General features: G+C 44.0%; 1 protein-coding gene across 4 annotated transcripts in view; it reads left to right on the top strand.

Annotated features, from left to right (window-relative positions):
- Positions 1-26819, top strand: part of peds1a (plasmanylethanolamine desaturase 1a) — a 34845-nt gene extending 8026 nt beyond the window's left edge. Inside the window, exons 2-7 of one of the 4 annotated variants that reach the window (XR_015117025.1) lie at positions 8225-8344; positions 8983-9074; positions 15449-15593; positions 20101-20313; positions 23026-24045; positions 24144-26819. Coding sequence is in view for 2 of the 4 variants with exons in the window: in XM_086208687.1 (XP_086064813.1) it covers positions 8225-8344; positions 8983-9074; positions 15449-15593; positions 20101-20313; positions 23026-23147 (692 nt within the window). In the remaining 2 variants the exon portion in view is untranslated. Of the gene's footprint in view, positions 1-8224; positions 8345-8982; positions 9075-15448; positions 15594-20100; positions 20314-23025 lie in introns of all 4 variants that reach the window. The other 3 variants (XR_015117026.1, XM_086208688.1, XM_086208687.1) reach the window with 3 other exon arrangements.
- Positions 26820-27408: the final 589 nt, after the last annotated feature.

Below are 27408 nucleotides of genomic sequence, written 5' to 3'. Positions count from 1 at the left end.
TTCATTTGTAAGGAGAACACAACATCACATCTCAGGCTTTCTGTAAATGTCCCACTCAGCAGCAAATGACATTTTTTAAAGATGGAACACCAGCCATGCAGGGCAGCAGGACACCACAGAAACATCACTACAATAATACATCAACAACAACATCTATCATCTTCATTATTAATCAGAGCGTAACAGTGCTCTGGTGTCATGCTCCTGTCTTCTGCTCCACAGGTGGTGTTTGGAGCTGCCGGTTCCCTCCACACCGTCCTCTGGTTCCAGTCACTCCCTGTTGCTGAGCCAAATGTGAAGGATCACCTCTCACTCTGGACAGGTCCCCAGGGGAATAACCTGCACCAAGATCAGGCTCATCCTCAGATGGCTGAGCTGGGCGAGAAGAGAGAGAGCGAGAAAGAGAGAGAGAGAGAGCCAGAGCCACCGTAGACCAAGACCAGGGACTCAATGATGGGTGCCATAGTCACCCTGTGTAGACAGAGCATGTGATTGTGTAGTGTGTGTCTCAATTTCCTGAAGAGGAGTCTCATGTTAAAACATGCAACTTAATAAATCATTGTCACATTTTGACCAGTGCTCAACTGTCTTCCTTCAAGTGATCAAAGAAACGAGAGCAAGAATTGATTCATTGATTGAACATCACAAAAGCACAATATTTTACCATGAATATGCTGTCAAAGACTCTGAAATATGTGTGTTCGTGCTGAGGAGAAGACACGTGTGTGTGTGTGCGTGTGTGTGTATCGTTGTCTTCTCCACCAGTTCTGCTGATGAGCGTTCAGTGGTAACGAAATAAAGACCTTACAAAATTCAAAGCTGGATCTTGGCTGTTAAGAGGGGAGTGCTGGCGGAGTGACAGGTCTGGATCCTGAAGTCTTGACTGACCTGAACGCTGGCGTGATAACTCTCACCTCTCATATGTGTCCTTCAACACATTCACACATATGCAGTCACACTCCCCCAACTGCTGACCCAGGGGTCACGAAGGGCAGAGGTTAGAAACCATATGGATGTGTGTTGAGGAGAAGCTCATGGGTGAAGTTTTGATGTGTGTGAGTGTGTGTGTTAGTGTGTCAGTATATGAAGAGTGCAGGCAGAACAGAGGAATACTGTGAAAGTCAGCAAAATCATTAGATTGAACCACTGAGTCAGTAGAGTACATATATTAGAGAGAGAGAGAGTGTGTGTGTGTGTGTGTGTGTGTGTGTGTTTAGGATAGGGTGGTACCCTGGTGTGTTTATTCTGGAGGCTGACTGTGATAGGAATGACATCACAGTAGGTTACCTACTTTCTCTCTTACCTCACGCTACTTTGTGTGCAAAATTTTGCAGGTGTTTAGTGTAGGATTCTTTTTTTTTTTTTAAAGAACAAAATTAATGCCAGTATGTGTGCTTGTTTAGAGGATCACACAGACAGAGATATGCTTATTTACCATCCTCCCCAGAGCCACGTGAGTCAGTGGATACTCCTCTCTGCTTTGTTCCTGCAGTAGAGAGCCCAGACCCTCAGAGATCTGCTAGCTTCGTGCAATGAACAGCGCTGGATGGAAACTGTTAGCATACCTGTGTCAGGCCCACTCAGCATCTGCATTCTGGTTCCAATAGATCAGGTTCAGGGTCTTGGTTTGTCCAGCAGTAGTAGTCCTCATCCTCTCTTACAAAGTCAGCCATGATTCGTAGCAGCAGTCACTCTTCTTATCATCAACAAATGTTTTGTTTGGTCGTACAAAAGTTTGAGGTGTCGTGTCGATTCGCTGCGCCAAGTCAGGCAAGTAATGACGGCTCCATATCTGATTACGATATCTAGCAATTTTAAATCGCTTCTTCATGATGAATGTCATAATCAACCTTAGTTCTATTGATGCCAGCATTTGAGAGGAAAGAGTATTTGATTCCCTCTGTTCAAGATATGCTACACAGCCCATCCACTGCCTTTCATTATGCTAAGCTAGCTAGCAGTCAGCCGGTGTCAGCTAATGAACACTCCTGTCTGGACAGGGGGAAGATGGCAAATCGTGTATTTTCCAAAACTTGCCACGATCCTTAAAGCAGGAGTGGAGTCAGTAGCCGGGAGGGTATTTCCTGACTAAACCAACAAGACGCCATATGCCTTCAAATTTAAAACACTATTGATTTATTCACAAATAAAATGAAATGTCTCCGAAATCTTGTTAGTGAGTTTGGTAACATGTTGGGTTTACCCTTCCTCTCAGCTCTGCTGGTTGAAGCTAGCATGATTTCATGTGAAGGTTTTAATGTCTGCATGCTGTCAATGTGCTAAGTAGTGTGGATGAACCAGCAACACTGGAGGCAAAGCCGCTTCCCTAGAGGCGCGTCCAGACCAAGCGCTACACGGGCGCAGAATATGTAAATATGTGATGGACCTGAAAGACGGGTGTCTGCAAATTCACAGACTGACAGATAGCAGTACACACACACACACACACACACACACACACACACACACACACACACACACACACACTCTGAATAGACGGAATTCATCCCTCTCTTGTGTTGGTCAAGGTCAATAGCAAACTCCTGCCCAGAAGGCTAGCCTAAAGCCAGTGTGTGTGTGTGTGTGTGTGTGTGTGTGTGTGCGCGCGTGTGTGTGTGTGTGTGTAATAATCATTATGAGGGCCGCAGATGAATATGGTGGTAGCTGAAAGCCCTGGAGATGAAGGGATGGTGTACAACACACACACACGCACACACACACACACACACACGATGGGATCTGTCCATCCTTTTTTGTGACTCTATGGGGGGAGGTTGGAGCAGGGCCTACTTACACTGGCTCTCATGTGGGTTAGTGTGTGTGTCTGAGCCTGTGCGTGTGCGTGCGTGTGTGTGTGTGTGTGTGTGTGTGTGTGTGTTATTATGCCTGCATATATGCATCTGTTTGTATGTGTGTGTGAGTGTGTGTACCATTGTGTCGGTATGCCGTTATTGAATCTCATTTGCCACATTCCTCTCTTTGTTGCTGTTGAATCTACAGGGTAATGGATTTATTAAGTTTGTCTGGCAGGAGAGAGAGTGTGTCTGTGTGTGTGTTTGTGCATTCATACACAGATATATTGCATGTTCTTCTGTGTGTGTGTGTGTGTGTGTGTATTGTTTCTTCATCTGTGGTATGTGTACTTTGTGTTGATGTTGGTTTTTTGTGAACACCAATAAGTGTGGTGTGTGTTTGCTTGCGTCCCTGTGTTGTGTACTATTGTTAAGTGTGTGTGTGTGTGTGTGTGTGTGTCCCAAGTTCTGTGGTCCACTGAGATCAGATGAAAGGAAAGAGGCCTGTGACTGATCCACTCCTTCTGAACAGGGGAATTCAACCCCCCCACCCCCCCATACACTCACCCTCTTTGTGTATGAGTGTGTGTGTGTGTGTGTCTCTCTCTCTCTCTCTCCCTCACCCCGTCTTACCCTGTTACTGTCATTCTCTCTCCCTCATCTCTTTCATTCTCATTCTCTCTGAGCATGTGACCCACTTTTACCACCCACATCTCCCTCTCTCCAAGTCCCATCTGAAGACAGTCTACTGAGAGCAAACCAGGGGACACAGAATGAGAGACGGAGAATAAAAAACAGCATCAGACTCGTCTGTATTCTGCCAGCACGTACAGTATCGCCCTCTGTGATTTTAGCGCTTAATGTTTCAGGACTCTATACATCAGTATGAATAAGCGTTAGTAAATGGAGTGTCTCTGAGACAGTGTAGGTAGGTGACGGGGAAGACGGAGAAAGAGAGAGCAGGAGAAGGTCGAGGCGTGTTGGCAGCTCTGACTCAGTCTTTGAGCTGCTGTCAGGCCGCTGCTCACATTCTCTGACTTTCTATTTGTCAGACACTCCGTAGGTGGTTTTTCAGCGCGCGAGTGCAGCTGGCTGGCATGTTGTTTGCTGTTTTTGTGTTCTCGTCTTGGTTTTGTCACTCGCTGTGAATATGTGTACAGTTCATTGGTCATATCAGAATCAAAAGGAGGTTTTTGTTTTCTTTTTGGTCCCAGTGTAACGTGGGAAGATGTCCAGCTTGATTTCAGCAAAAAAAAAAAAAAAAAAACCCACTTTGGAGCCAAGGATTGATTAAAGTGACAACTTTTAACTTTAGAAAACTTCCTGGTTGCTTGTTGATGTTCCTCATAAGAATCCTTAAAAAAAAAAAAGCCACCGCTGAGATGGTTTGGTCTTTCTGTCACAAAACAGGAGCACAATTGCCCGATGGAATGAGGCACAATACCGGTTTGAACTCGATTTTCCGGTTTCCTAATTAAAGAACCGAGAACTGTTCTAGAGGAAATACGCTCAGCTTAAGTTAACGAGCCAGCAGACAAAGTGTTCTCCAGAACTGGGTTAGCAATTGAAATTCAGTGTATTTATGTATTCATAAAAATTGTTGTAGCCTTCAAGGATGACCTAGGTTACCATGGAAACTTCCTCTACATCACTAGCCTGAACCAGATGCAGCACATTTGACTTTTGACTTCTTATTTTGTCGATTTGTTGCCGTTCAAACTGAAAGGCTTTGAACAGCACCTCTGCTTTCCTCCATCCTTGCTGACACTAGGTGGTGGTATCTGGTATAGTGACACTGCAGGATGCAATGACTGCCAATAAACTAGCAGATGGAAAGACCTGTGGTGTATCTACACATGCTGTAGTGTTCTATGTATTTTTAAGATAGAGCGTAACACAGCCATTACATTAGCAAGACAAGTGCCATTGTTGGATCTCCTCCAGAATGTAAGGTCTTCTCTGCTGGCCTGTGCTGGACTCCTCCAGCCTGGTAGAGGGCAATAACAACCGCATCCGCACTGGAGAAGCAGAGGGAAATAAAACAGGCAAATCTCTTCCTCGTGTCCTGTACATGCCTGGTTTGAGGAGGAGGCCAAAATGAAGAATGTTTCAAAAGATTTCATGCGTGGAGGAGGACCAAGCTGGCAGGAGAGTTGTGGCTTGGTCACACACAGAAGCTTTGAGTGGGTCACATCTGACCTCCAGACTGAGAGGAAATAACATTTGCTGCGTGTAAACCTTTATCCAACCACATGAGTTTTTTTTCCCCATCTGTCTGTTTGGTTACGTTATAATTGGTCTACATATTTATGTATAAAACTTTTTCATTGCTCACCCAATTTGCTGCTTACCTGAGGACCAGCAGCGTGAGGTAAAGGGGTCGACTCTCCGTCTCCCCTCTCCATTAGTCCATTAGTATTCAGGATGTGTAGCCTGCATGCTTGCTGCCCGCCACTCATTCCCCAGACAGCAAATCAGCCGGCGTTGATTAATTTCAGCCTATTAGCACCCCTCGTTCACCTCCCCTGGCTCCACCCAGGTTAAATCGCCGTGCACACCACGTGCACGCCCACAGGCGGGGGGTGCTGCTGGGTGAACGATGGCAGAGAGGTTGCCAGGGAGCCAGTTGTTGTCAGAACAATATTAATGAGTGCGCTCCTTTGGCCCTCAGAGTGTGTGTAGATGTGTGTACTAGTGTGTGTGTGTGTGTATTTAAGTGTACATCTTTAATTTGGGTAGTTATATGCCAAGTTAAGGCAGGTTTGGTGTGTGTGTGCTGCAGCGTGAGAGTTTTTACAACTGAACATGCCATCATATGTTCAGACATACATATAAAGCCTGTTTTTGTGTGTCTGTAGCTGTGTGTGATATCCAGCAATGCCATGGCCTGGGGGACAAGGGTTTATGTATGTGTGTGTGTGTGTGTGTGTGTGTGTGTGTGTGTGTGTGTGTGTGTGTGCTCTGCGGAGGCCTGTCCTAGTTTCCTTCCCCTCACCAGGGAGCCAGAGGATCCAAGGACTGACGCACATCACCTGACAGCCGCCCCACTGCTCCACGGCCCTGCACTGTGAATGTGTGTATGTGTGTGTGTGTTCATGATGAAGATGGAGTGTCTGATTTTGTGTATCTGTCAGAAGACGTGTGTGTGTGTGTGTGTGCATGCGCAAGAACGAGAGTGAGTTATGAAATCTATCAGTTGGAGTATCATTGTGTCTGAGCACTTACAGACTTACAGTACACATTTGTTGATATGTGTGTGTGTGTGGGGGGGGGCAAAATTAATCAAAGACTGAGTGAGTGAATTGTGTTTGTGTGTGTGTGTGTGTGTGTGTGTGTGTGTGTGTGTGTGTGTGTGTGTGTGTGTGTGTGTGTGTGTGTGTGCGTGGCTCAGGGCAGAGCGGTGAAAATGGTGTCACATGAAGCTCGGAGACAACAGAGCCAACTGTGCTCTACTTAACCTCAGTATGGACTGTGTTGTGAAAACACACAACCTGTGGACACACACTGAAGAGCAGCACAGAACTGGGGCTACACACAAAGAACCCAGCATCATCATCTACTCCGGGATGTCATCACTTGCTGTAATTTTCCAGGGTTGAGCCAAAGTTCACCTCACGAACTGAAGGATAAAACTCTGCTTTATGGAGACGTGTATGTGCAGCACGGTAAACTGTACTTTAGCTTGTTGTCCCTCCTGCTTTCCTTCTTTACGTCTCCAGTGTGGACGAGTGTGACCAGCTGCCACCTTCATTTTAGCAAATCGTCTCTGCTGGAACCAGATGTCTTGTTTCTTTTTACCTCTAATCAAAGTTTTTAGTGGTTTACTGAGCATACAGCTTGATAAAGAAGACGTGGATTATACACAACCATGCACTCAAGAGTTTGTAGGCAGACATGTTGGACAGTTTTACCGTTGTTTGCACTTGCATCCGCGGGGGCGCCGTAGCTTCGAGCTAAATATACGTGGCTGGCTCTTTTTTACATTCTGGAGTCAAAAACCGTGACTCCACGTGATGTGATGCAGCAGTGAAAAAAGATTATTATATTTCTGAGTAAGTAAGACGAACAATGGGAGAAACTCGATGGAAACAAATCAAAGGTTCTGAGCTCAGTATTCACACCTCTGGAGCTCTCTCTCCTCCTAATGGGGGTTTGCAGTAACACCGTGAAAATGCAACTCTCCAACAAAGTCAAAGTCCAACAACTCATTTATTAGCATCTCTCTCATGAATTAAATCAATGATTCTTGAGTAAAATCTTGGAGATTTTACTTCAGAAAAAAAAAAAACAACAACTAATGTTGCCCAGCTGCTAAAACACGGTGTCTGTTAGTTGCAAAGTCAAACTCATTCAGAAGCCGAACTTCATTCTAGACTTGAATTAGCCATCTGTCTCTTTACAACTTTGGTCGCAGCTATTTTAAGAAGGTGAAGGGTCACGTTTGACGATTCGTAAAATATCCATAATCACATATTTTAAATCTCCCATGACCACTTGACTCCATACTTTATGAGAGACTGATAGCATATTAATAGTCACACAGCTCTATAGGCGCAGCCACTCACAGGTCTGTGTGCTTTATTAAAAAAAGTGTCATGAATATCTTATAGCCTGCTAATGCTGTGATACATTAGGACCTGAGCACATTAAACTTTTAAAAGCACATTAGACTGGCAAAGAAAAAAGAATTAGGGGAAGGGTGGAAAATGGGGGATGTGAGAGACAAAGAGCAAATGAAAAAGTGACATAAAAACACAAGAGTGGTTTTTATTTTTGCATTTTGGATTCTCTTTCTGTGAGTTGATTTAACATGCTGTGAAGGATCACATTTCCCAAATGACTTGGCAGGTCAAATGAGTCCAAACAAAGAGAAGAAGGAAATGGAGACACCATGCAAAGACATGTACGCTTGTAGAAGTCATCTTGTAAGTAATAGTACCCCGACTGATGAATATTGCCGTATAAGCAGTGTGTGTTCTCAGCCGTTCGGTATTGCTTATCTTCAGAACTGAACAATTTTAGCGAGACCCCTCCATCTCTCTCTGTCTCTTATAATACTGCTGATCTGTGAGTTCAGAGTAGTTCCAGTCCCTAAGTTAGTACTGCTGACCTATGAGTTTGGCCTCGTCCCTGTAGAGGCCTGCATCCCACCTGAAAAACCTGCGTGTGTGTGTCCGTGTGTGTGTGTGTGTTGGCTACTGCTGTGTCAGCATTGGTGTTTCACATATGAGAGGTCATGACCTCGCAGCCTGGAGTACACTTGTCTTCATCTAACTGATTACATATTAACACCCTGAACACACACACACACACACACACACACACACACACACACACTCAGTGTGACTGAATGGTTCTTTGACCCTCAGTAAGAAGTCACTTGTTCTCTCAGTGGTTTTACTTCATTAATACTTCTCCTCTCCTCTCCTCAGGTAAGCGGCTTCAGGAGTGGGTGTGTGTGATTCTGTGCCTCTTCCTTTTCATCATCAACTTCTCCCTGCTCCTCCTGCACTTCTCCACCGTTCACATCCACAAGATCATCCTTGGAATTGGTGAGTTGCTTGTCAGGGAATGACAGAAACCCTTCTTTCCTCCATGCTGCATTAGAACCCGAGACTACTTGAGAGAGCCTGATAGCTAGTTAGCTTTGCACAGTGAATGGCAGTGAAAGGGCAGGTTAGCATACTTTTGTCTTTTCTGTACCTTCTAAAACTTGTAGTTCCTCCTCTGTGTATTCTGTTTCATAAAAGATCAGTTTCAGGATCTTGATTGGTCCGGAATTAATCTTCCTCATCCTCTTGGAAGTGATGATTAGTAGCAGTTGATCATCTATCAATCACTGTGCCCAGTCAGGAAAGAAGTTCTCTATGTTGCACAAGTCTAGTTGTATCAATGCAGGCAGAGATCATGGTAAAGAAAAGCCTACTTGATCACTTTTGATGGAGATATGCTAACCTGTCCATCCCCCTCCATTCACTGTGCTCAACTCATCAGCAATCAGCTGGTCTCTGTGGGTCTCAGTTCCTTATTGCATTGACAGAAGAGAGAAAGTTATCAATACTCCTCCTTTTATGAGCGAGTGCAGCCCTGCATCTCTGGTCCAGTCCAGATATGTGGAATGTTGGACTTGGTGTTTGCTGACACATCGCACTTTCCTTTTTTTTGGCTTCTGTCTGTGTCTGTTGTCCAGTTCTAGGAATATTGACTGCAGACTTTGCATCAGGCATGGTACACTGGGGGGCCGATACCTGGGGATCCGTAGACATCCCTATTATTGGCAAGGTGAAAACACACACACACACACACACACACACACACACACACACACACACACACACACACACACACACACACACACACACACACACACACACAAATAGTGGACAGCAAGCCATAGCAGAGATTGCCAATAGGCTACGTACTATACCCATTCATGACGAGATGGTGGGATTTGAGAGGAAAAAAAGTGAATCATGATTGCACTTTATTTTCCATGTTCGATCTAGCATGGCGACACCTGTAATTTTCATAAACACAGTGATTGTAGCACTTAAATTGCTCAAATTGACGATATTCTCTCAAAAACTATTGTAAACATCCCTGTGTCCCATGTCTCTTGAGGCAGTGTAACTATGGCAACCATTTAGGGGTTGTACCTTATCCCCCTGAGATTCAGGACTGCCATAGTGACCTGGAAACTAAATGTCAGTGTTTCACAGACTCACATCCCTGTAGACAGAACTGGCCATGGTCCCCAGCGCACGCGCGTGCACACACACACACACACACACACACACACACACACACACACACACACACACACACACACACACACACACAACTTCATCTTGAATCTCTGACATATCAGGAGACATGTTTGTACTTATATGCAGGACTGCATGCAGCTACACTTAATTTTCATATTAAAATACATAAACTACATTAATGCATACAAGCATTTTGCCACAGCCAATTAGAGTAAAGGTTATTCTCATTTCAGCCAATTAAAATCAGTGTGATCAGGTGCAACATGCAGATTGGTACGCCTGAACTTTGTTTTGATTAATGGATGCAGAATTCACTGTGTGTATTTTATCTCTCATGTCCTCTGTTTATGAAATATTCATTGTTAATTAATTAGTTGAAATGTTGATGCTGGTGTGTGTGTTTTGAGACCCAAAGCATCCGAATTATAATGCTAGTCATTATTTATGCCGAATCCATAATGCATCAATGTATGATTAATAGTAATGTAATGCATTCCAGTTATTCATTTGTCAAACCAGGACTGGTATCGGTATTGGAGCTTGTAATCCACACAACTACTCAGTTTTTCTTCAGTGTTTTCTCACCGTTACTTTCACGCACCGGAGCAAACACTGAATCTGATCATTTTATCACGGGGTCTTACAGAAAAATGATGTCAAGCACTACAACAGAACTGCAAATGAGATAGTCAGTCGTTGTTTTTGGTTTTTTACAATATTTCCTGAAAAATGGAATTAAAAAAAAAATCCTCTTATTAACAAAATGTCGATTTGTGAAGGGATACAGTATTTAAAAGAGGTAAACACGTATATAATGCTAGCTAGTGAGCCTCACTGTAACCTAATTTAACAGATGTTTATGAACAAGTTCTGAAATCTGAATGATATTTACATTCAAACCTTTATTATTAAGTGGCTGAATTGTTAGTGTGACGTGTAGATCGCTGCACATTTCTGCTCCTTCCTGCTCTGGGTAGTTTATACACCGTCTACCTCTGAAGCTTCGTGCTACTTTTTTCCGTGTTTGCTGAAGATGCTGGGTGGTTTGATGTTTATTTATTATGTGGCATTTATTGGGGTTTGGGATAGTAACTGGGACCAAAGACACAGCAGCAGCCACAGATTTGCATGGTGTGTTGGACACTGTAGGAGTCTTCTAATAAAGACTTGCACCAAAAAAAGAAGGATGGACCTGTGTGGAGAACAGAGGACTAACAAAAGGCAGACTGGAAACAAGGCATATACCTCAGATATGTGTTTGTGTTTGTGTGTGCGTGTGTGTGTGTGTGTGTGTGTGTGTGTTAAGATCGACAATAAAGCAGGCCTCCCAGTTAAGGTTAGTTTGAATATCAAAGACAGGCGAGATGGAGAACACCTGAGGCTAATGATAGTTACGGTCATATGAACCCATGAAACATTTGAAGACAGTGTCATTTTTCGTCTGATTTGTTTTTCATTCAGTTGTCTGTGCCTATGTAGTTATTCTGCGTGTGTTTGCCTATTGTCTTGACTTTTGAAGATCTTTTTTACAAACTTTTTTCAGCTGCAGCTCTTTATTGTACATAGCATGTGAAATAACTGTTTAGCGTTCATTTCATCCATGAAGGAAATCATGAGGAAAAGTTTGTCAACAAATACGTTTCCCCTCCGTGAACTTATAATTGATCTGATGTGGATTGTCTGGTTGTGAATGAAGGAACTACACACACACACACACACACGCACGCACACACACACACACACACACACACACACACACACACACACACACACACACATAGTTTTCAGGATGCATCTTCTTTATGAGACATGTGACTAACATGAAGAAGCATGCAACGCTGTAGCAAATAAATGGTTTGTCTGTTGACCCCCGAAGATAAAGATGGATTCTCATGAATTTTGTTAAGCTGCTCGAACTTTAGCAGTGTTCCATTATATTTCAGCATTCATGTGGAACCAGATCCAGATCTGATGATGTCATATCACCTTGGCAGAAGTATGCACTCTCTGAGTACCAGGGTTGTCGCTAGGAGTGCAAAACATCCGGGGATTTAGCCCTGCAGATAGTCTTTATCTTCATGGGGATCCGGGGTTTCTCCCTCGGGAAATAGAAAATTTGGCTGTTGAAGATGCAGTTTCAATGTAGTTGGAGAACAAAAGGGAGGTCAATTGTTGGGGTCCTAACAGTCATGTTCTCATAACTTATAAAGCTAATTTTCCCTCACGAGACCCAGGCCTGTGGATAGCCCAGCTCTTCCACTTGCTTTATACCCCATGGTAGCTAGCAGTGTTATAAAAAGCCTGGTGGGTGACTGCTGTACACTAGTGGACTTAATGTTACAATTTCATGGAAAACAAATACTTATGAAGAACGTGATTGGAACCTACCGAGCCGTAAGTAAGAGTATCACTCTAGTTACCCAAATGAAGTGTCTTTAAGCTAGCAGGGTGCAGAGGCTGGTTCCTAGCTCTAGTTCTGAGTCTCCGTCTCTCTCTCAATTGATGTACTCTCCACCTCTTCTTGTGCTGCTGCTGACTGCCCCCCCCCCCAAAAAAACCCCGCTGTATATCCATATTAACTAACCACTAAACGCTGCTTAAACTGTAGACAGGCTCTAGTGACATCAGTGAGTGACAGAGGGGGAAAGAGTCGAACACTGATGTTGAATTTGCAACAAATCGTTCGGACTCCATAAGGAAAGCCAGGTCAGGTCAGCATTAGTAACAAAGTTGCAATTGTGGCTGCTGGCCTGGCGATTTTCATCATTAGGCAGTTTATTTTATGTAGGCCTATATTTTTAAGGCACAGAGATCCGGGGCTGTTACCCTGAGATCCAGGGCCAGAGCCCCGAATGCCCAGGTCTAACGACGCGCCTGCTGAGGAATCAGGAGTGTAGTATCTTGCTCAAGGATACTTGCACATGGTCACCGGGAGAAGTGAGAATTGAACAAGACAGCCAATCTACCTCTGAGCCATCCAGCCCCCTCATTTTCTCCAACAAAAGTTTGTTTTTGATGTTCTTGAATGTTCGGCTTCAAGTGGCTAACAGAATTCAGTGTGAAGGACTTATTGGCATGGTGAATGAGTATCTGAGCACACTGATGATGAATTCAGGACTGAATGAGGACTCTACCTCTTCCTCCAGCATGTATTACCAGTGCACTTGCACAGACCTACAGTACCTTTTGCTCATCCTTGATAAAGTTGTCTTGAGCATCACATTACATGACAGTATGTTGAGTTTTCCTTGAAATGACGGTGGGTTGCATGGTTTTTAAATTAGTGTGGCATGTTAAACACTTTTCCTGGTGTGTGTGTGTGCGTGTGCGCGCGCGCGTGTGTGTGTGTGTGTGTGTGCGTGTTGCGTGTCACACTGGCTAAAGGAAAGCACACTGTAAAAAGCACACTCAGTATTCACAAAATGCCTTTTTGACACCATCACACATCTCTTAAGTGCAGGGTTTTATGTAAATTTCTCCCAGACTGCATACTGATGATTTTCTTTAGAAAATTGTACAACAATGATTTGCTTTGATTTAAATCCATAGAAGTGCTTTGACTTCACAGTACTGAAAATTCAACAGTGACTTGAAAAGTACTCTCCATTTTCCCTGCAGTATCCAGAACTATTCCTCAGCGAGGCTTCCGGCTGTGTTTTCTTTTTTTTTCCTCTTTTTTTTCCAACATTTTTTTATGTCGTCATCATGTCGTTGAGCTTTAATTGACTCAACAAGGATTTAGTAGTTCTCTAATGACACCACTTTGAGGACAAAGTCATGCTCATTAGTTCCCAATGATGCTCAATTCACACAGAAATTTGCCAGATGTGCTTACAGTTTAGGGATATATGAAAATATTTCCTCCCCTTCGGTTACTCTGCTGTCTTCTTTTAAGATTATCAATACATCTTTGCCTGTGTCGAATTCCCTCGTCCTCTTTGGTTACACCTTCAATGAACACGTCTCTGTCAGGGCAACGCTAATGAGGCTGATTAGAGCAAGAAAGGTGATGTAATTGAATAAATGAATTCGTTGTTACTTTTAGGCCAGAGGGGAAGCACTAGAATGAAGCTTATATAGAAAGACTTTTACAAACAGAGCGAGCGAGAGAGAGAAAAAATAAACAACAAGTGAGGTGAAAATACAGTAAAAAGTTGGAAGGATGAAAAAAGAGAGAAGGGGGTGGAAGGGCGTGTCTGTGTAAGCAGTGGGACAGCGCTGGTTGCTGGGGCGATGGGCGATGTGAGCTGGTGATTAACGGATGTCATGCGAGGCGGGCCGGTAAACGGTGTGAGATTAGAGGACACGCAGTGACCGGTGGCACATGGTTAACTGGGAGCGATGATGCCGCCCCTCTCGGCACGACCTCCGCAGCTTAGCCGGCCTTTCATCTGGCTGAGGGCTGCAGCGAGGGAAGGGGGTGGTGGGGTGGGCGGTGGGTGGGAGAGGAGACAGGGGGAGGAGGCAGACGAGAGACTAGATAGGTACATAATTGTGAAAATATCAGTGGCGACGAGCAACAATGTTCACAGATAGGCGTGCGTGATTGGGGTGAACAGCTAACAATGACAATAATGAGTTTTCATGCTGATGTTTCCGCAGCTGCATGGACAAACTGAGGAAATAAGATGCAAACCTTTTTTGGCTTTTTCCACACAGAGAAATAAATTACCTTTATCCTGCGTGTGTGGCACTTTGTCTCTTTTGTGCTACAGAGATTCAGATTCTGTCTTTTATTTGCCATCCCCATGCTCTCAGAGACCGGTGCAAGACTCTGCACTGTGGAAAATTGGTGCACGTATGTATTATGACACTCAGGCTTTTGAATTTATGTGGGGCGTCCAAGAGTCATTTATATGTGTGAGGGTGCACGCGTTGACTGCTGCTCTGTGGTTTACTAGGATGCTTGATGTGAGGCTTTGAGGTTGCAGAAGATGTAGGGTACCACCAAGTTACTGTTATCTTGTTTCATCCAATAAACACTGCATACTGTATATAAGACAGAATACCCCGACTTGGCCTGGGAGCCTTGAAAAGTCATGGAAGTTGACCTGGAAAAGTATTTGAAATCTAAATGAAGCAAGGAAGCTTGACAAATACCTGCATTTGACAGTGATTTCAATCAGGAGAGACATTGTAGAAAATACGTATGAAAACTACATTCTGAGTCTTTGGAGCTTAAACGCCACAAGAGCTGGACCACACCCCCAACATTTAGACGGTTATGTTTTGACTGGGCGTGAGTGAGGAGTGAGAACGACAGAATAGGGGTGAGACGTCACCCCTGAGTGTGAAACATGAATATTCTTCCTGACTGAACCTCCCTTAGCTTCATTTGTATAAATTAAGATTGACTGATAAAAATTTCTTGATTAATACTGATTTATTTGAATCGGGGTGATGTCGTGCAGAACCACGTAGCTGGTCAATAATTTGATATGGTAGATTTTGATATGGATTTCTGTTTATTTAGACATTTACTCTCATGAAAAATGACACAGAGAAAAGTCATGGAAACTTGTTGGTTTAAAGACCAATTATTTTAAAAGAAAATTGTCATGGTAACTGATAATGTCTTTTCCTATTCAGCCTGTTAGCCTGATGCGCCTTGGTCACAATCATTAAATATCAATTTAACCTCTCAAAATCAGGACTGAGCTTTCCCTGCAGTCCAGTGCTGTAATCTTTTCAAACATCAGAGGAAGTGGCATGAGTCAGAGCCGAGCGTGTGATCGCTTAATGAGCGCCTCTCCTCGATTGAAAGCTACTTGTGTTCAGCCTCTAACCTCTTATCTCATGACGCTGCTCTAGGCTTTAGAGGGTGGAGGAATTCAAAGACACTTTTTAGAATATGTCGTCAGTAATTTGTCTCTCTCTGTCTCTCTGCAGGCATTTATTCGTCCATTCAGGGAGCATCACATTGATCCGACCGCCATCACCCGCCACGACTTCATCGAAACCAATGGTGACAACTGCATGATCCCCATCCTACCGCTGGCTCATATGGCCTACAAGTTCCTCACTCACACACCAGGTATTGTGCATACGCATACACACACACACACACACACACACACACGCACACACACACACGCACACACACACACACACACACACACACACACACACTGATTTGAAACTAAAAATAAACTAAATAGTGTACACACGATGGGCAGTATATTAAAAGTATTGAGTGAAAGACAAACTGAAATGAAGGCAGTGAGAGAAATGGGAGTAATTAATATTTTTGTAAGTTTGTATATTTACATTTGAACCGGGGTCGGGAGGTCACCTCAAAGTGGGAAGTGACACGTTCAGATTAGCAAGCGTGACAACTCTGATTTACTGTCTCAGTTAGTGGGAGACACACCAGGACGTCCTGATGTTTTAGGATGGAAGGAAAAGTTTGAGGAGGATAAGATAGATGTTCTCATAGCTCTGGTGTTGCTGTTTTTTTATTCAAGTGTGAATGAATTTCCACTAGTTTGGAACTTCAAGTGAGAGGCTTTATTAGTAGAATATAACACATGCAGCTGTTAATGTTATTGCTTGAGATCTCACCTTCCTCTGCACCAGCCCACCGGTTGAACAATGATGGCGTGTCGGCGGGACTTCAAGAGCTGCTGATAGAAATGAGGACGGGATGAAGAGAGTCGGATCACAGCTTTGTATAAGGTCCTTCCACTCACATACAGCTGTAATTTGAATGGAAGAAGTTGGGAAAGTTCACTCGACAGGGTCAAACCATCTGTAGCAGTGACTTTGGGAACGTTTTCAGTATCGCAGGATGCCAAAGATAGCTCAGCCTCTGAGGCGGTGAGTGATCATAGGAAGGCATGCCGTACATCTGCAGGTAATCATGTGCACTGACCTTATGGGCGCCGGGCAGTAAGGGAGGGACCGGAGGAGGAGAGCAACCTGTTATTGAGGGGGCAACTTCTCCACCTGTCAGGTCTGCACTTGAAGTTGACCTGACAGGTCACCGGTTGGTCCAGAGACATCGTTAGAGATGGAAGGCTGAGGTGTTGATGGGTGCAGTCTCAACAGTGTTATTATCAGCATTTATACGGTCAAGAAAAATGGTGGAAAAGTCAAGGAATTTGAAAATAGAAGATTCCAGGCCTAGAAAGGTTTTTGAAATCTAATTAATGCCAGAAACTTTTGGAACAGGCATGAAAACTCTCTTCAGAGAAAGCTGCATATTGTGTGCACTTGGTTCAAGATCAACTGAGCAAAATTCTCTTTTGGTCCATTTTAATTTCTTTAACACATGTTAATGTTTTTTTAAACTACAACAGGTTTCTTGTCATTAATTGAATTAAATACATGCTGGTACATTTTGACACTTTTTATTTTGCATTTGTATAAACAGATGTTTCTGACAACGCATGGCCATTGAAATTGTCCTCAAATGCATGGAAATGTGTGTTTGTAGAAATGTGTTTGAACCCGGTACAATAAGAAATGGTCGAGTGTAGTGTACCCTATTGATGGTGAGGAACCTTTGAGTGACTTAGAGATTAATCTCAGCCCAGTCACTATCAATGATCAATAGTAGTTTATTGCAAGTGTAACTCAATGCTAATGAGAGCACAACGAAGGCAGGTGTTGAAAGGAACGTTTGCAATTTTCAAAAGGTGTTAAAAGAAGCAAAAGGTAAAAGTTTCAAAGGTCAGATGCTGGATCCTGCAGGAGGGACCAGGGGATGGGGGGGCGGGATTAGAGGGGAGAAAGCAGTTGTGAGGTCCACTTGTTGGTGACATCTACACCTGTCATGTCACACTCCACGGGGAGTCAAGAGGTCACAGGACGGAGACGCAGCGACAGCAACACCTGTCATGTCTGCACCTTAAGAGGTCACCGCTAAGAGTCGGAGTCAGAGGGTGAGAGAGGGAGCGGGAGAGCGTGGGGGTGGCAGAGGGTCATGTAGCGGTGAGATGACATCTAAGCCTGTCATGTCAAGCTCCTCACAGTGTCAAACGGTCACCAGACAAAGACAAGAGACAGAGGTAGATGGGGAACGCTGAAAGCCGTGAGGTGACATCTCCAACTGTCATGTCGGGGTTTGAACTGGGGGTCAAGAGATCGCTGTTTTACCCAAACAGAGCGAAGGAGGGATGAGGAGAGACAGAGAGAGGACAGCTGTAAGTCATAGCGACACAAAGGCTCATGTGAATTACAAGAGTTAGCTGTGTGACAACTCAACCACAGACTGAGGACAAAGGAGAGCCCCGGCATTCACGCTCGAATCCTCCAATGTGGAAGTCTCAGTTACAAAATGTTGCATTCTTTTCCCATGCAAGTATTTTCAGAAATGTTGCTCACAGCTGCAATCTTGACATGTTTGTCACCTGTCAGCTCACATCAACACAAACAATGAACACTTCCTCCACAACTCTTCTCTTGGCTTCAGGTCGAGCTGTAGTCTACATTTGGGAACAGGGTCGGGTGATATGATGATATATTGACACTGTGATGGTAGAAATGCGTCCATCGCATTACTGCTATTCCATGATGTGCTTCATAACCCTTCAATTCTTGCGTGATCTCCCAAATTCTGCTGCTGTAACTACAGAGGCATCACAACTCGAGACAAGAAGCTCAGTGTGAGATCATCCATCAAAGCAACATTAGCATGCTGCTATGTCCCATTAAGAATAAGCAACTGGCTGCATCGCTGGACAGTTCGGGGCCTCATGTATGAGCATTCGGTACATGAGGCTTCTGTTTCTGCACCTGTAGTACCCCATGTACTCAGTGCTGTGGAGATCTACTGTGGCTGGACTCATTATAGAGCTCTACGAGGAGTAAAGGGAAGGCAAATGTATTTATATAGCACGTCTCAGCAACAAGGTAACTCAAGGTGCTGTACATTTCATGCAAAAGAACATAATATGATATTACTTGAACATACAATATGAAAAAAAGGAGAAGGAAATACAATATGAGAACAGGAAATACGACAGGAAGGGAGATGACAGCTAAGGCAGCAGCTAATATAGAGTAAATAGGTATAAGATAGCAAAATGGTGTTGCAGTGCAGTGTGGACATAACTTAATAAAAAGAAAACATAAAAGTCAACTGTCTTGATTTGAAGGCACTGAGGTTTTTTGTTTTTTTGCACATCTGCAAATTTTGGGGGAGTTTGGTAAAAGGTCAGAATTGTATTTTGCCCAAAACCATTTAGTTCTTTATGAACCAGCAGGATGAGCTGGAAATCTCCTCTCTGAGTGACAGGAAGCCAGTGTAAAGACCTGAGAACCGGAGTGATGTGGTCCGCTTGGTGCCAGTGAGGACTAAGCAGCAGCCATTTGAATCAGCAGCAGCTGTCTAACGGACTTTCCAAGGAGACCTGTAAAAACACCGTTACAGTAGTCGAGCCTTTTGAAGATCAGTGCACCAACTGTGTAATCGTCCTAATGTGGCTGTTCAGATCCAGGTCTGAGTCCGTAACTGCACCTAGGCTTCTGGCTCGTTCTGTAGTTTTCAACATGACTTTTAATCGCTCCACTTTGGCACCAAAAACCATCACCTCAGTTTTGTTTTTGTTTAACTGAAGAAAATTCTGGCACATCCAGTCAATGATTTGACAATGCAGGTACTCAGTGTTTGTGTTGGACTATAATCTGGTGATATGGTTATGTCGGCAAATGATAGATGATTTTTGTCCCAACCTGCTGGGACTACTCGGACTACGGCACTGAACTGTCTGCTCGGGGGAACCAGGCCTCCCTTGGTGACTCCCACTCTAGCCTCCCTCCACTGGCCAATATCGTTCATTTTAAAACATCATTGTTCAATTCTAAATTGACCTGTTGTTTCATCATGATATAGATTATTGTGTAGCCCTTTGTCAACCTTGTTGTTTTTAAGATACGCTCTATAAATAAATGGAGGCAAGCTAGCGCTGAGCACCGGCTGCTAGACAACTCTTCCAAACCAATGATGCTGACTGGGAGATGTAGTCCAGTGTCTCCTCACTCAGATAGAGACCACCTCACCAAAAGTAGCGCCTCTTGTCCCAAGGTTTCTTCTCACGAATGATGTTACCTTTGAGCGTGAGGGCGATGACTTCTTTCCATATGAGCGTCAGTCTGACTTTTTATTTGTTCAACTCCAGCATGTCACATCACTGTCGCGCTGTAGCGATCGAATAATCAGTACACCGATGTGACTGATCTCCCCGCAGCCCCCGTGATCTGTGCAACCGTCTGTGGTTTTTGGGTGATTGTTTCTCCAGTTCTTAACCGTCTGATTTGATGCTGTTACAGTCTTATTCACACTCGGTTATCATCCTGCTTATCTTTCTTTGTCCTCTTCTCCTCTCTCCCCTGCTGCCAATCTTCCCCATCCTTCTTTCTATCTCCTTCTTTCCCCCCGTTCCTCATCCTCCCCCTCGGTCTCTTCATCTCTCCGAGGCTCCTGCCAGCATCCTCTCTGTGGGAGTGCTACGCCTTTGTGCTGGCCCTCTTCATTACACTTAAGAGTTTGATCAATTGTTTTATTAACTTAACTCTGTCTGTCTCCTGACACCTTCCAGAGGCCTTGGCGGCATCCTATCCTTGGGACTGCTACATCTTTGCCCTGGCGGTTTTTGTAACGTTGACCAATCAGATTCATAAGTGGAGCCACTCCTACTTTGGCCTCCCGCGCTGGGTCATGCTGCTCCAGGACTGGCATCTGGTGTTGCCACGGAAACACCACCGCATCCACCACGTCTCACCGCATGAGACATACTACTGTATCACTACAGGTAAGAACTGGTACAATTTTCTTAGGCACGGTGGAACAACACAGTCAGTCTTTATCTTTACATCGATCTTCAACACTATGCTCATGCCAGCGTGGATTATAAAATAAGAGCCTGTTTCAATAAAAAAAGATGAAGATCAATCAGATCATGAACACTGAAGCATTGGAGTGTCAGCAGCATGTTGCAGCTGCTACAGGTGAAGCTACTTTATTTACTGTTTTATCCAGGCATATCAGGTCAGGCTCAGCGGTCAGGAGATGATAAGTGGGACAGAACATGAGAAAAAGTTTGAATACGTGTTGTTTGTTTTCCTCTACCTAAATTATTATTATTAAGAAATCTTGTAGTATCATCCCTTGTCTAGAATCTCACAAGTAACAACTAATGCAAAAAAACTCTGTCCACTGTCGACTCTGTCTACCACTGTCACATACATCACAGATGCTGTAAATACAGATTAAATCTTCATGAGGTCGTCATGTAACATTTACGTGTATGTGACAGGATGAAAAATAAATGCCGTACCAAAACACCGAGTGACTCCAAAACCAGGGTGAAACTTCAGTCTGTGTTGCCGTTTAGACCCTTTAAGCTCATTATGTGTAATGTGACTCTTGAAGGGTATCAGATGTTATCTACGTTGTTGGGCGGCCATTTTAGATCAGCTTAATTGAAATGGACGACTCCAGAGTGAATTCACGTACAATTCTCGGTGAATTCACATGAAATGGTGGCCAAGTTGGCTTCTTCTAAATAAATAAAAGAAAGTGTTGTGTTTCCGTGAGTCTTTAGAGACGCGAGGCCTCTGTAATAGATCCACATTCAGTATTCTATGTGCATCTGGGTGAGTGGGAGGGAGGGGGTGGGGGTGCATACACGAGGGGGATTCAGCTTGTACGTCACCCTGCGCCCCTGTGGACGACAGATGTGTGTGAGTGAGTTGGGGGGGGGGGTGTTGTGGTGGTGGCATGGTGCAAGTGTGTGTTTGTAGATGTACACGCTCTCCTGTACATCTGCATACTTGAGCATCTGTGTGTGCTAGTCTTTTTGACCTCCTCATGGTTTTCTAACCTGTGTGTGTATGCGTGTCTCTGTGTGTGTATGTGTGTGTTGGGAGGTGGCATTCGGGGCCCACAGGGGACGGTGATGGCCCCCCACTCCCCCAGCCTCGCTGCCTGGGCCAGGCTTGGATTCCACTGGGGCTTGCCTAGCTGCCTTTGTGTTCGCCACCGGCTGACAATCCCCATGTATATTTAATGCTAACCTGCTGTCTGTTCTAACAAATAGGACTTCACAGGCAGAGGGGGGATGGAGGACAGGGGAGAGAAGGAGCGAGAGAGGGAGGGGAGCGTAGGAAGCAGGGATTTGGAGGAAGAAAAAAAAGAGTGTGGTGAAAGAAGGAGATGGAGCGAGAGCGGGGAGAGATAGGAAAAAAGGAGAGATAGAGTGAAAGAGAGTGAAATCAAACAAAACTTCTGGCTGCTTTACTGTCTTCCAGCAGAGAGAGGGTCACTGGAGGGACACGCCGCACACACACACATACACGCTCACGCACACGCTCAAGCATATACACACACATCCCCGCAGCAAAAGCATGCGCCCTATGCAAACACATCATGGGTGGTGGTGTGTGAGCATCAGACAAGGGTAGCCTAAGTACACACAGCCCGTGTGAATGTCTCTATTTGCTTCTTGCTGGTGTGCATGTGTGTTTATCTGATTTCTTTAGTTGTGCGTTTGTGTGCTTGTGCAGTTGTCTGTGTGTGATTACAGTGGTGACACGGTACGCATGCAAGTGCTTTATTTTACTCACAAATGTAGAGATGTTTCTTTGGTTATAAAACGGCATTACATTTTCATCTCAGATATCAAGAGACTGCATTTACATGAGTGTCGTGTGTGTGTGTGTGTGTGTGTGTGTGTGTGTGTGTGTGTGTCAGCTACACATACACACAGAGCCCGCCGTACAGCCATGCATGCATCTTTATATGTAAATGCACAATGGCCTGCAGCTATACAATGTGTTTACCTCAGACATGAATATTATGGAACTTCTGTAAGAATTAAGCTATGTGTGGGTGTGTGTGGGCATGCATGTGTGTGTGTGTGAGCGAGGGAGTGAGAGAGAGAGTGATGATGCCTGTGTTAGTAGGGGCTAAGCAAATCTCCCGAGAGAATCCTCACATCCCCACATTGGACGTGATGGCGATGAGACAGGAGGGTCCAGGTAGATAGACGAGCTGAGAACTGGGGTGCAGGTGGGAGTGGGAGGGAGGGAAAGATAGAAAAACAACGGAGCAAGAAGGAAGTTAAGGACAGAGGAGTGAAATCTGAGGTGAAGCAAAGAGACACCAAGAGCTGAAAAAGGTATTATGGAGACGAGTTGAGCGTGTCTGGAGGGAAAAGAGAGGCGGAGGAAGGATGGTTAGAAACAGGTTAATATGAGGCGGTGGGCGGAGTCAGGGATAAAACAAATATCTAAATACAGTTGCAGAATCCCTTCAGGGCTCAAGACTGCGCTGATGTGTCGGAAACACTTGATGCTTATTTGCTCATTACTTGGGTTCTTTTTTTCATTCTAATTTAGATTAATCCTTGCTCATTTTCTCTTCAGTAGCTTCTTTCTAATCCACCTCCATCTGCCATCTCCCCAACATTCTTCCTCCCTTCTCTCCATCCCTCCTCTGTCTCTCTTTGTTGTCCTCACCTCAGGCTGGTGTAACTATCCCCTGGACCAGCTGGGTTTTTGGAGGCGGATGGAACAATTGATCGAACGACTGACAGGGCAAAAACCACGATCAGATGACCTGGCGTGGGCCAAAAAGACTGACTGATAAACACACAGAGGGATGGATGGACAGATGGGCGTGCAGATGTGAACACACACATCAGATATCATGATGGATAGGGAGAAACAAACACACACGCACACCGTACATTTTACTCATGTCTCTATGCTTCTCGCTTTTTTTGCTAAAGAGCAAACGTTCAAAGAAACTGTTTTTGCACAAAAAAAAAAGAAAATCAAAGATAGTTGGAGTCAGTCCTGTACGTACAAGTGTTTTTGTGCGTTCAGTTGGAAAACCAAACAACAACAACACTGTTAACAGCCAATCAGCTTGTGTGTTTGTAAACTAGTTTAACAACTGAGGTGTGGCTTTGTTGTCGTGTGTAGGTGTAGGAGGTTTCTGGAGGTTGGGCTCTCCAGGAGTGACACCGTGCTGCCTGTTGTGGGCGGCTTCTTACACCACACACTAAATACACTCTTACATACACACGCACACACACACACTCTCTCTCTCTCTCTCTCTCTCTCTCTCTCTCAAAGGTTCAGTCAGTGTCCTAATTTTGTCCGTGTCAATGTTATTTTTGTATCTTTTGAAAGCCCCTTCTAGAACATTAGTGCCTAGCTAAACACTCATGGTTGCATTGACACAGACCAAACTTGTCACTTTATATTAAAGGGGACCTGTTTCTCTCTAGGGGACCTGTTTCTCTCCAGGTAGAAGAAATTCAAAGTCAAAAAGAAAAAAAAAACTCTTACCAAACGACCCAAAAAGTCATTTCATGCGAGACGTACTGAACAACCATTCTAGTTTCTGAGAGTTGTCTCAGACAGACTGAGTCAAGTCATCCATGAAGCTCCCTGACACTCTGACTCGCTACAGGTGAGCTTTGGGCATGAGATCTGAGTGGGTGGAAGAGTTGCCGAGCGCCTGTTTTACTGCTCAGGTACGAGCCACCTGCTGTGCCAGCTGAAATATGTTATGCTAACTAGTTTAACCAGTTTGACACCCATCCATCCATTTTCTTCCGCTTATCCTGTTAAGGGTCGTGGGGGGATGGAGCCTATCCCAGTGAGAGGCAGGGTTCACCCTGGATGGGTCACCAGTCCATCACAGGACCAACACATAGAGACAGACAACCATTCACACTCACAGTCACACCTACAGTCAATTCCCCTCTTGATGTCTTTGGACTGTGGGAGGAAGCTGGAGTACCAGAGAGAACCCACACAGGAACAGGGAGAACATGGAGACTCACACAGAAAGATCCCGTGCCGGAGCCGGGACTTGAACCAGGAACCTTCTTGCTGTGAGGCGACAGTGCTGACCACTGCACCACCGTGCCACCCCCAGTGTGACACGTTTTTAGTAAATAGTAAATACATCCCTGTAAATGTCAGTTCATGATTTTAATGTATAAACTGTGTTACACTGCAGTAACCCTATTAATTTAACATAACTAGAAAATCACACTTTTTTTTCCCAGCGATAGCTTTTGACATTAGCCTTGTGCCACTTGACTGATACATAAAGTGTGATCCCTAGTGGTGAAGTCAGGAATGCTGCCCCGTCCATGTGTTTGGTTCATCTTAAACCTCTTTCAGGTGAACGGGTGGCTGATTGTGTCCTTGTCCTCCGCAGGTGTGCTGTACCTGGAGCAGTTTGACCTTTAAAAGACATTCGCAACAAGCTAACATCAGCTTCTTGTATCAATTACAACAAAAGAAATAAGAAACCTGATTTTCAGAGCAGTCTGAACTTGAACATCAGACACCGTAAAGCCCAATAGGTCCCCTTTAATATTTAAAATCAGTCACTCTGAGACTTTAGGTGACACATTAAAACATAGCTGACTCGTACACAGTTGTGCTCCGCCCCGTCATGCAGCACATGGCGAGCTTTTATTTCATAAAGATGTCAGCAGTCAAGTAGCCGATCCACAACGGTGTACTGTTAACATTCTCAAAGTGGGAGGATGCAAGTCAAACGAAAGTCTCCATTTCAGGTGCAAGATGTGCAGCAACACCTGCGTCTCAAAATGTTAACATTACCAGCACTTTGAGCAGCTCGAGTTCCTTTTTGAGTTCTCAAATATTTCAACCGACACTTTACAACAGACGATATTTCTGTAGCTTTAGGAATACACACTCTCATCTACACAAAAAAGCTTCTCTGTAAGATAATGAAGCTACTTAAAAATTATCATTGATTGTTCAACAGTAGCAAAACTTTTGAATTTAGATGGGTTTAGATTTTTTTGTTTTTGTTTAGCACAAATAATAAATTAGTTGTAGTTACAGCAAGATTTGATTTGCATCCTACAAACTAAATGTACTCAGTTTTAGGTATGAAAGGGTCAAGTGCGTCACAATTTACTCATCAAAGTTCATCACAGTGAGTGGGACATGTAGATTTAGCATCAGCCGTTCAGAACCACACCGGACGGCTCAGTCACTGAAGAGCTGAGCCGGTCGTTACTTCCATGAACCAGCATGGCCACTATATAAATACCAGGCATTACTGATAGACGTAAATGTAGCCGAACTCACACAGAAACGCTTCAGCCACTTTTCCCTGTTTTGTATCACACATTAATATACCAGTCATTAAAAACATTTCCACGATCAGTGCTGCAGTCGCATCCCAAATCTTTCAGTGAGAAGAAGCAAACAAACCTCATAAACACTTCTGCAAGATGTTAATTGGTACCGCTGTCTACCCCACTGTGCTGCATATTTGGCTGCAACTGTAAATACTAAACACACGACAACACGAAATGTGTCACAAACCTGTAAACTGAAATCAGAGAGCAAAGCGCAGCAACATGCAGATGAGAAAGGAAGGAAATATGTGAAGGGCAAAAATATCTTTACTGCACCAGGGAGCAAAGTGAGCTTTCAGGAAGAGCTGAATGCCAACTTGCTTTGATAATGCAAGGAAGAAGTTTTCCAGATCTCTGATTTTTGTTTACATTTCACACTGTGACACGTGCACTTGAGTTAGCTGTTACTAACTCCGGATAAGAGAGTCCAGCTGCTTTGACTTGTTGTTTTACAGGTTGGAAATCCTACCAGAGTCAATAATAACAGCACATAATTGTTTTATTGTCCAGCAAGCACCCATTTACTCATTGTACCACAAACACTCGCTTGCATGTACACATCACACGCACACGCACACGCACACACACACGCCCTCTTCACACATTGTGTTTGGTTCTTTTCTCTGGGTTTATAATTTTCTATTTTTTTATTAATGAATCAAGCCTTGTACAGTTCAATTCTGATGTTCCATTTTTGCAGCTAAACGCTCGCTGCTCGTCTGCCTTAATGTTTTTATCTGCTATTTAATTTGAATAAAGATTTATTAACTCCACATGCTTGCTTGGGTTTACGCGTTCCTCTTCAATAGCAACGTCCCACATTTAAGGACGAGGGCTGAATTGAAACAGCTGCCTGCTCTGAGGGTCAATGAGGAAGTTGCATGCACATTTTTCAGAAAATAAACAGGCCAGTCAATGCAAGAATATGTTCATGGCATGCGAATGCAGGATGAGCATTTAGCATTCAGTCAACTTAATCCCATCTCCTGGCAGGGTCAAGTGAATCCCACTACTGAATCACTGCTGCCCTCTAGTGTCAGATTGAAGTACCCACTTGTGACCCATGAGGAGCTTGGATTATGACTCACTTGCCATGATTGAGATAAAAACACACAGCAATACACAAAAAGAATTAAAATGATAACATCATAATGACACCCCCACAGATTTACAATGAAGCGGCTCGAGGCCAACGTGGATCCGAAGCAGTACCGCCCTGACAATTAAAGCCAGAGTGCATGAAATCCATTTATAAATAAATAAAACGCATTCGTGAATATTTCTTAATATTTAAAATTTTGAAAAAAAGACGTCAATTAAGTTTTTACTTGTGACTCCAAAAGGGCTTTGTGGTTCTCAGTGCAACGTCGGTGAATTGTGTGAGTCAAACTTTTCAGAGTGCAGGCCAGAAGTTCATGTTTAATGAAAATATTGATGATGCTGTTATATTTCTTTGATAATGTATATTTAGTAACCTGATGTTGAGACAAAGTTATTACCGCAGCTATTGTTTTGCTATTGAATAATATAAAAGTTATAATCATGTTAACCGAAGCTGTGATCATGGAGACATGACAGGCCTTCAGCTGCAGGCTCCCGGCAACACTGGAGGCAACATGACCTGGGTCAACGTAGGACCACACAGAATTAACTGCAATTTATAATCATTATCACCACCATTCTTTTGTTCGCTTGATGTTGTTTGCT

Source organism: Aulostomus chinensis, chromosome 7 (assembly GCF_037954235.1).
Source record: "Aulostomus chinensis isolate RoL2024-O1b breed Wild chromosome 7, RoL_Achi_v1.0, whole genome shotgun sequence".
NCBI classification, from domain to species: domain Eukaryota; kingdom Metazoa; phylum Chordata; class Actinopteri; order Syngnathiformes; family Aulostomidae; genus Aulostomus; species Aulostomus chinensis.
The sequence above is the reverse complement of the archived record's forward strand: the minus strand, read 5'-3'. Positions and strand labels throughout refer to the sequence as shown.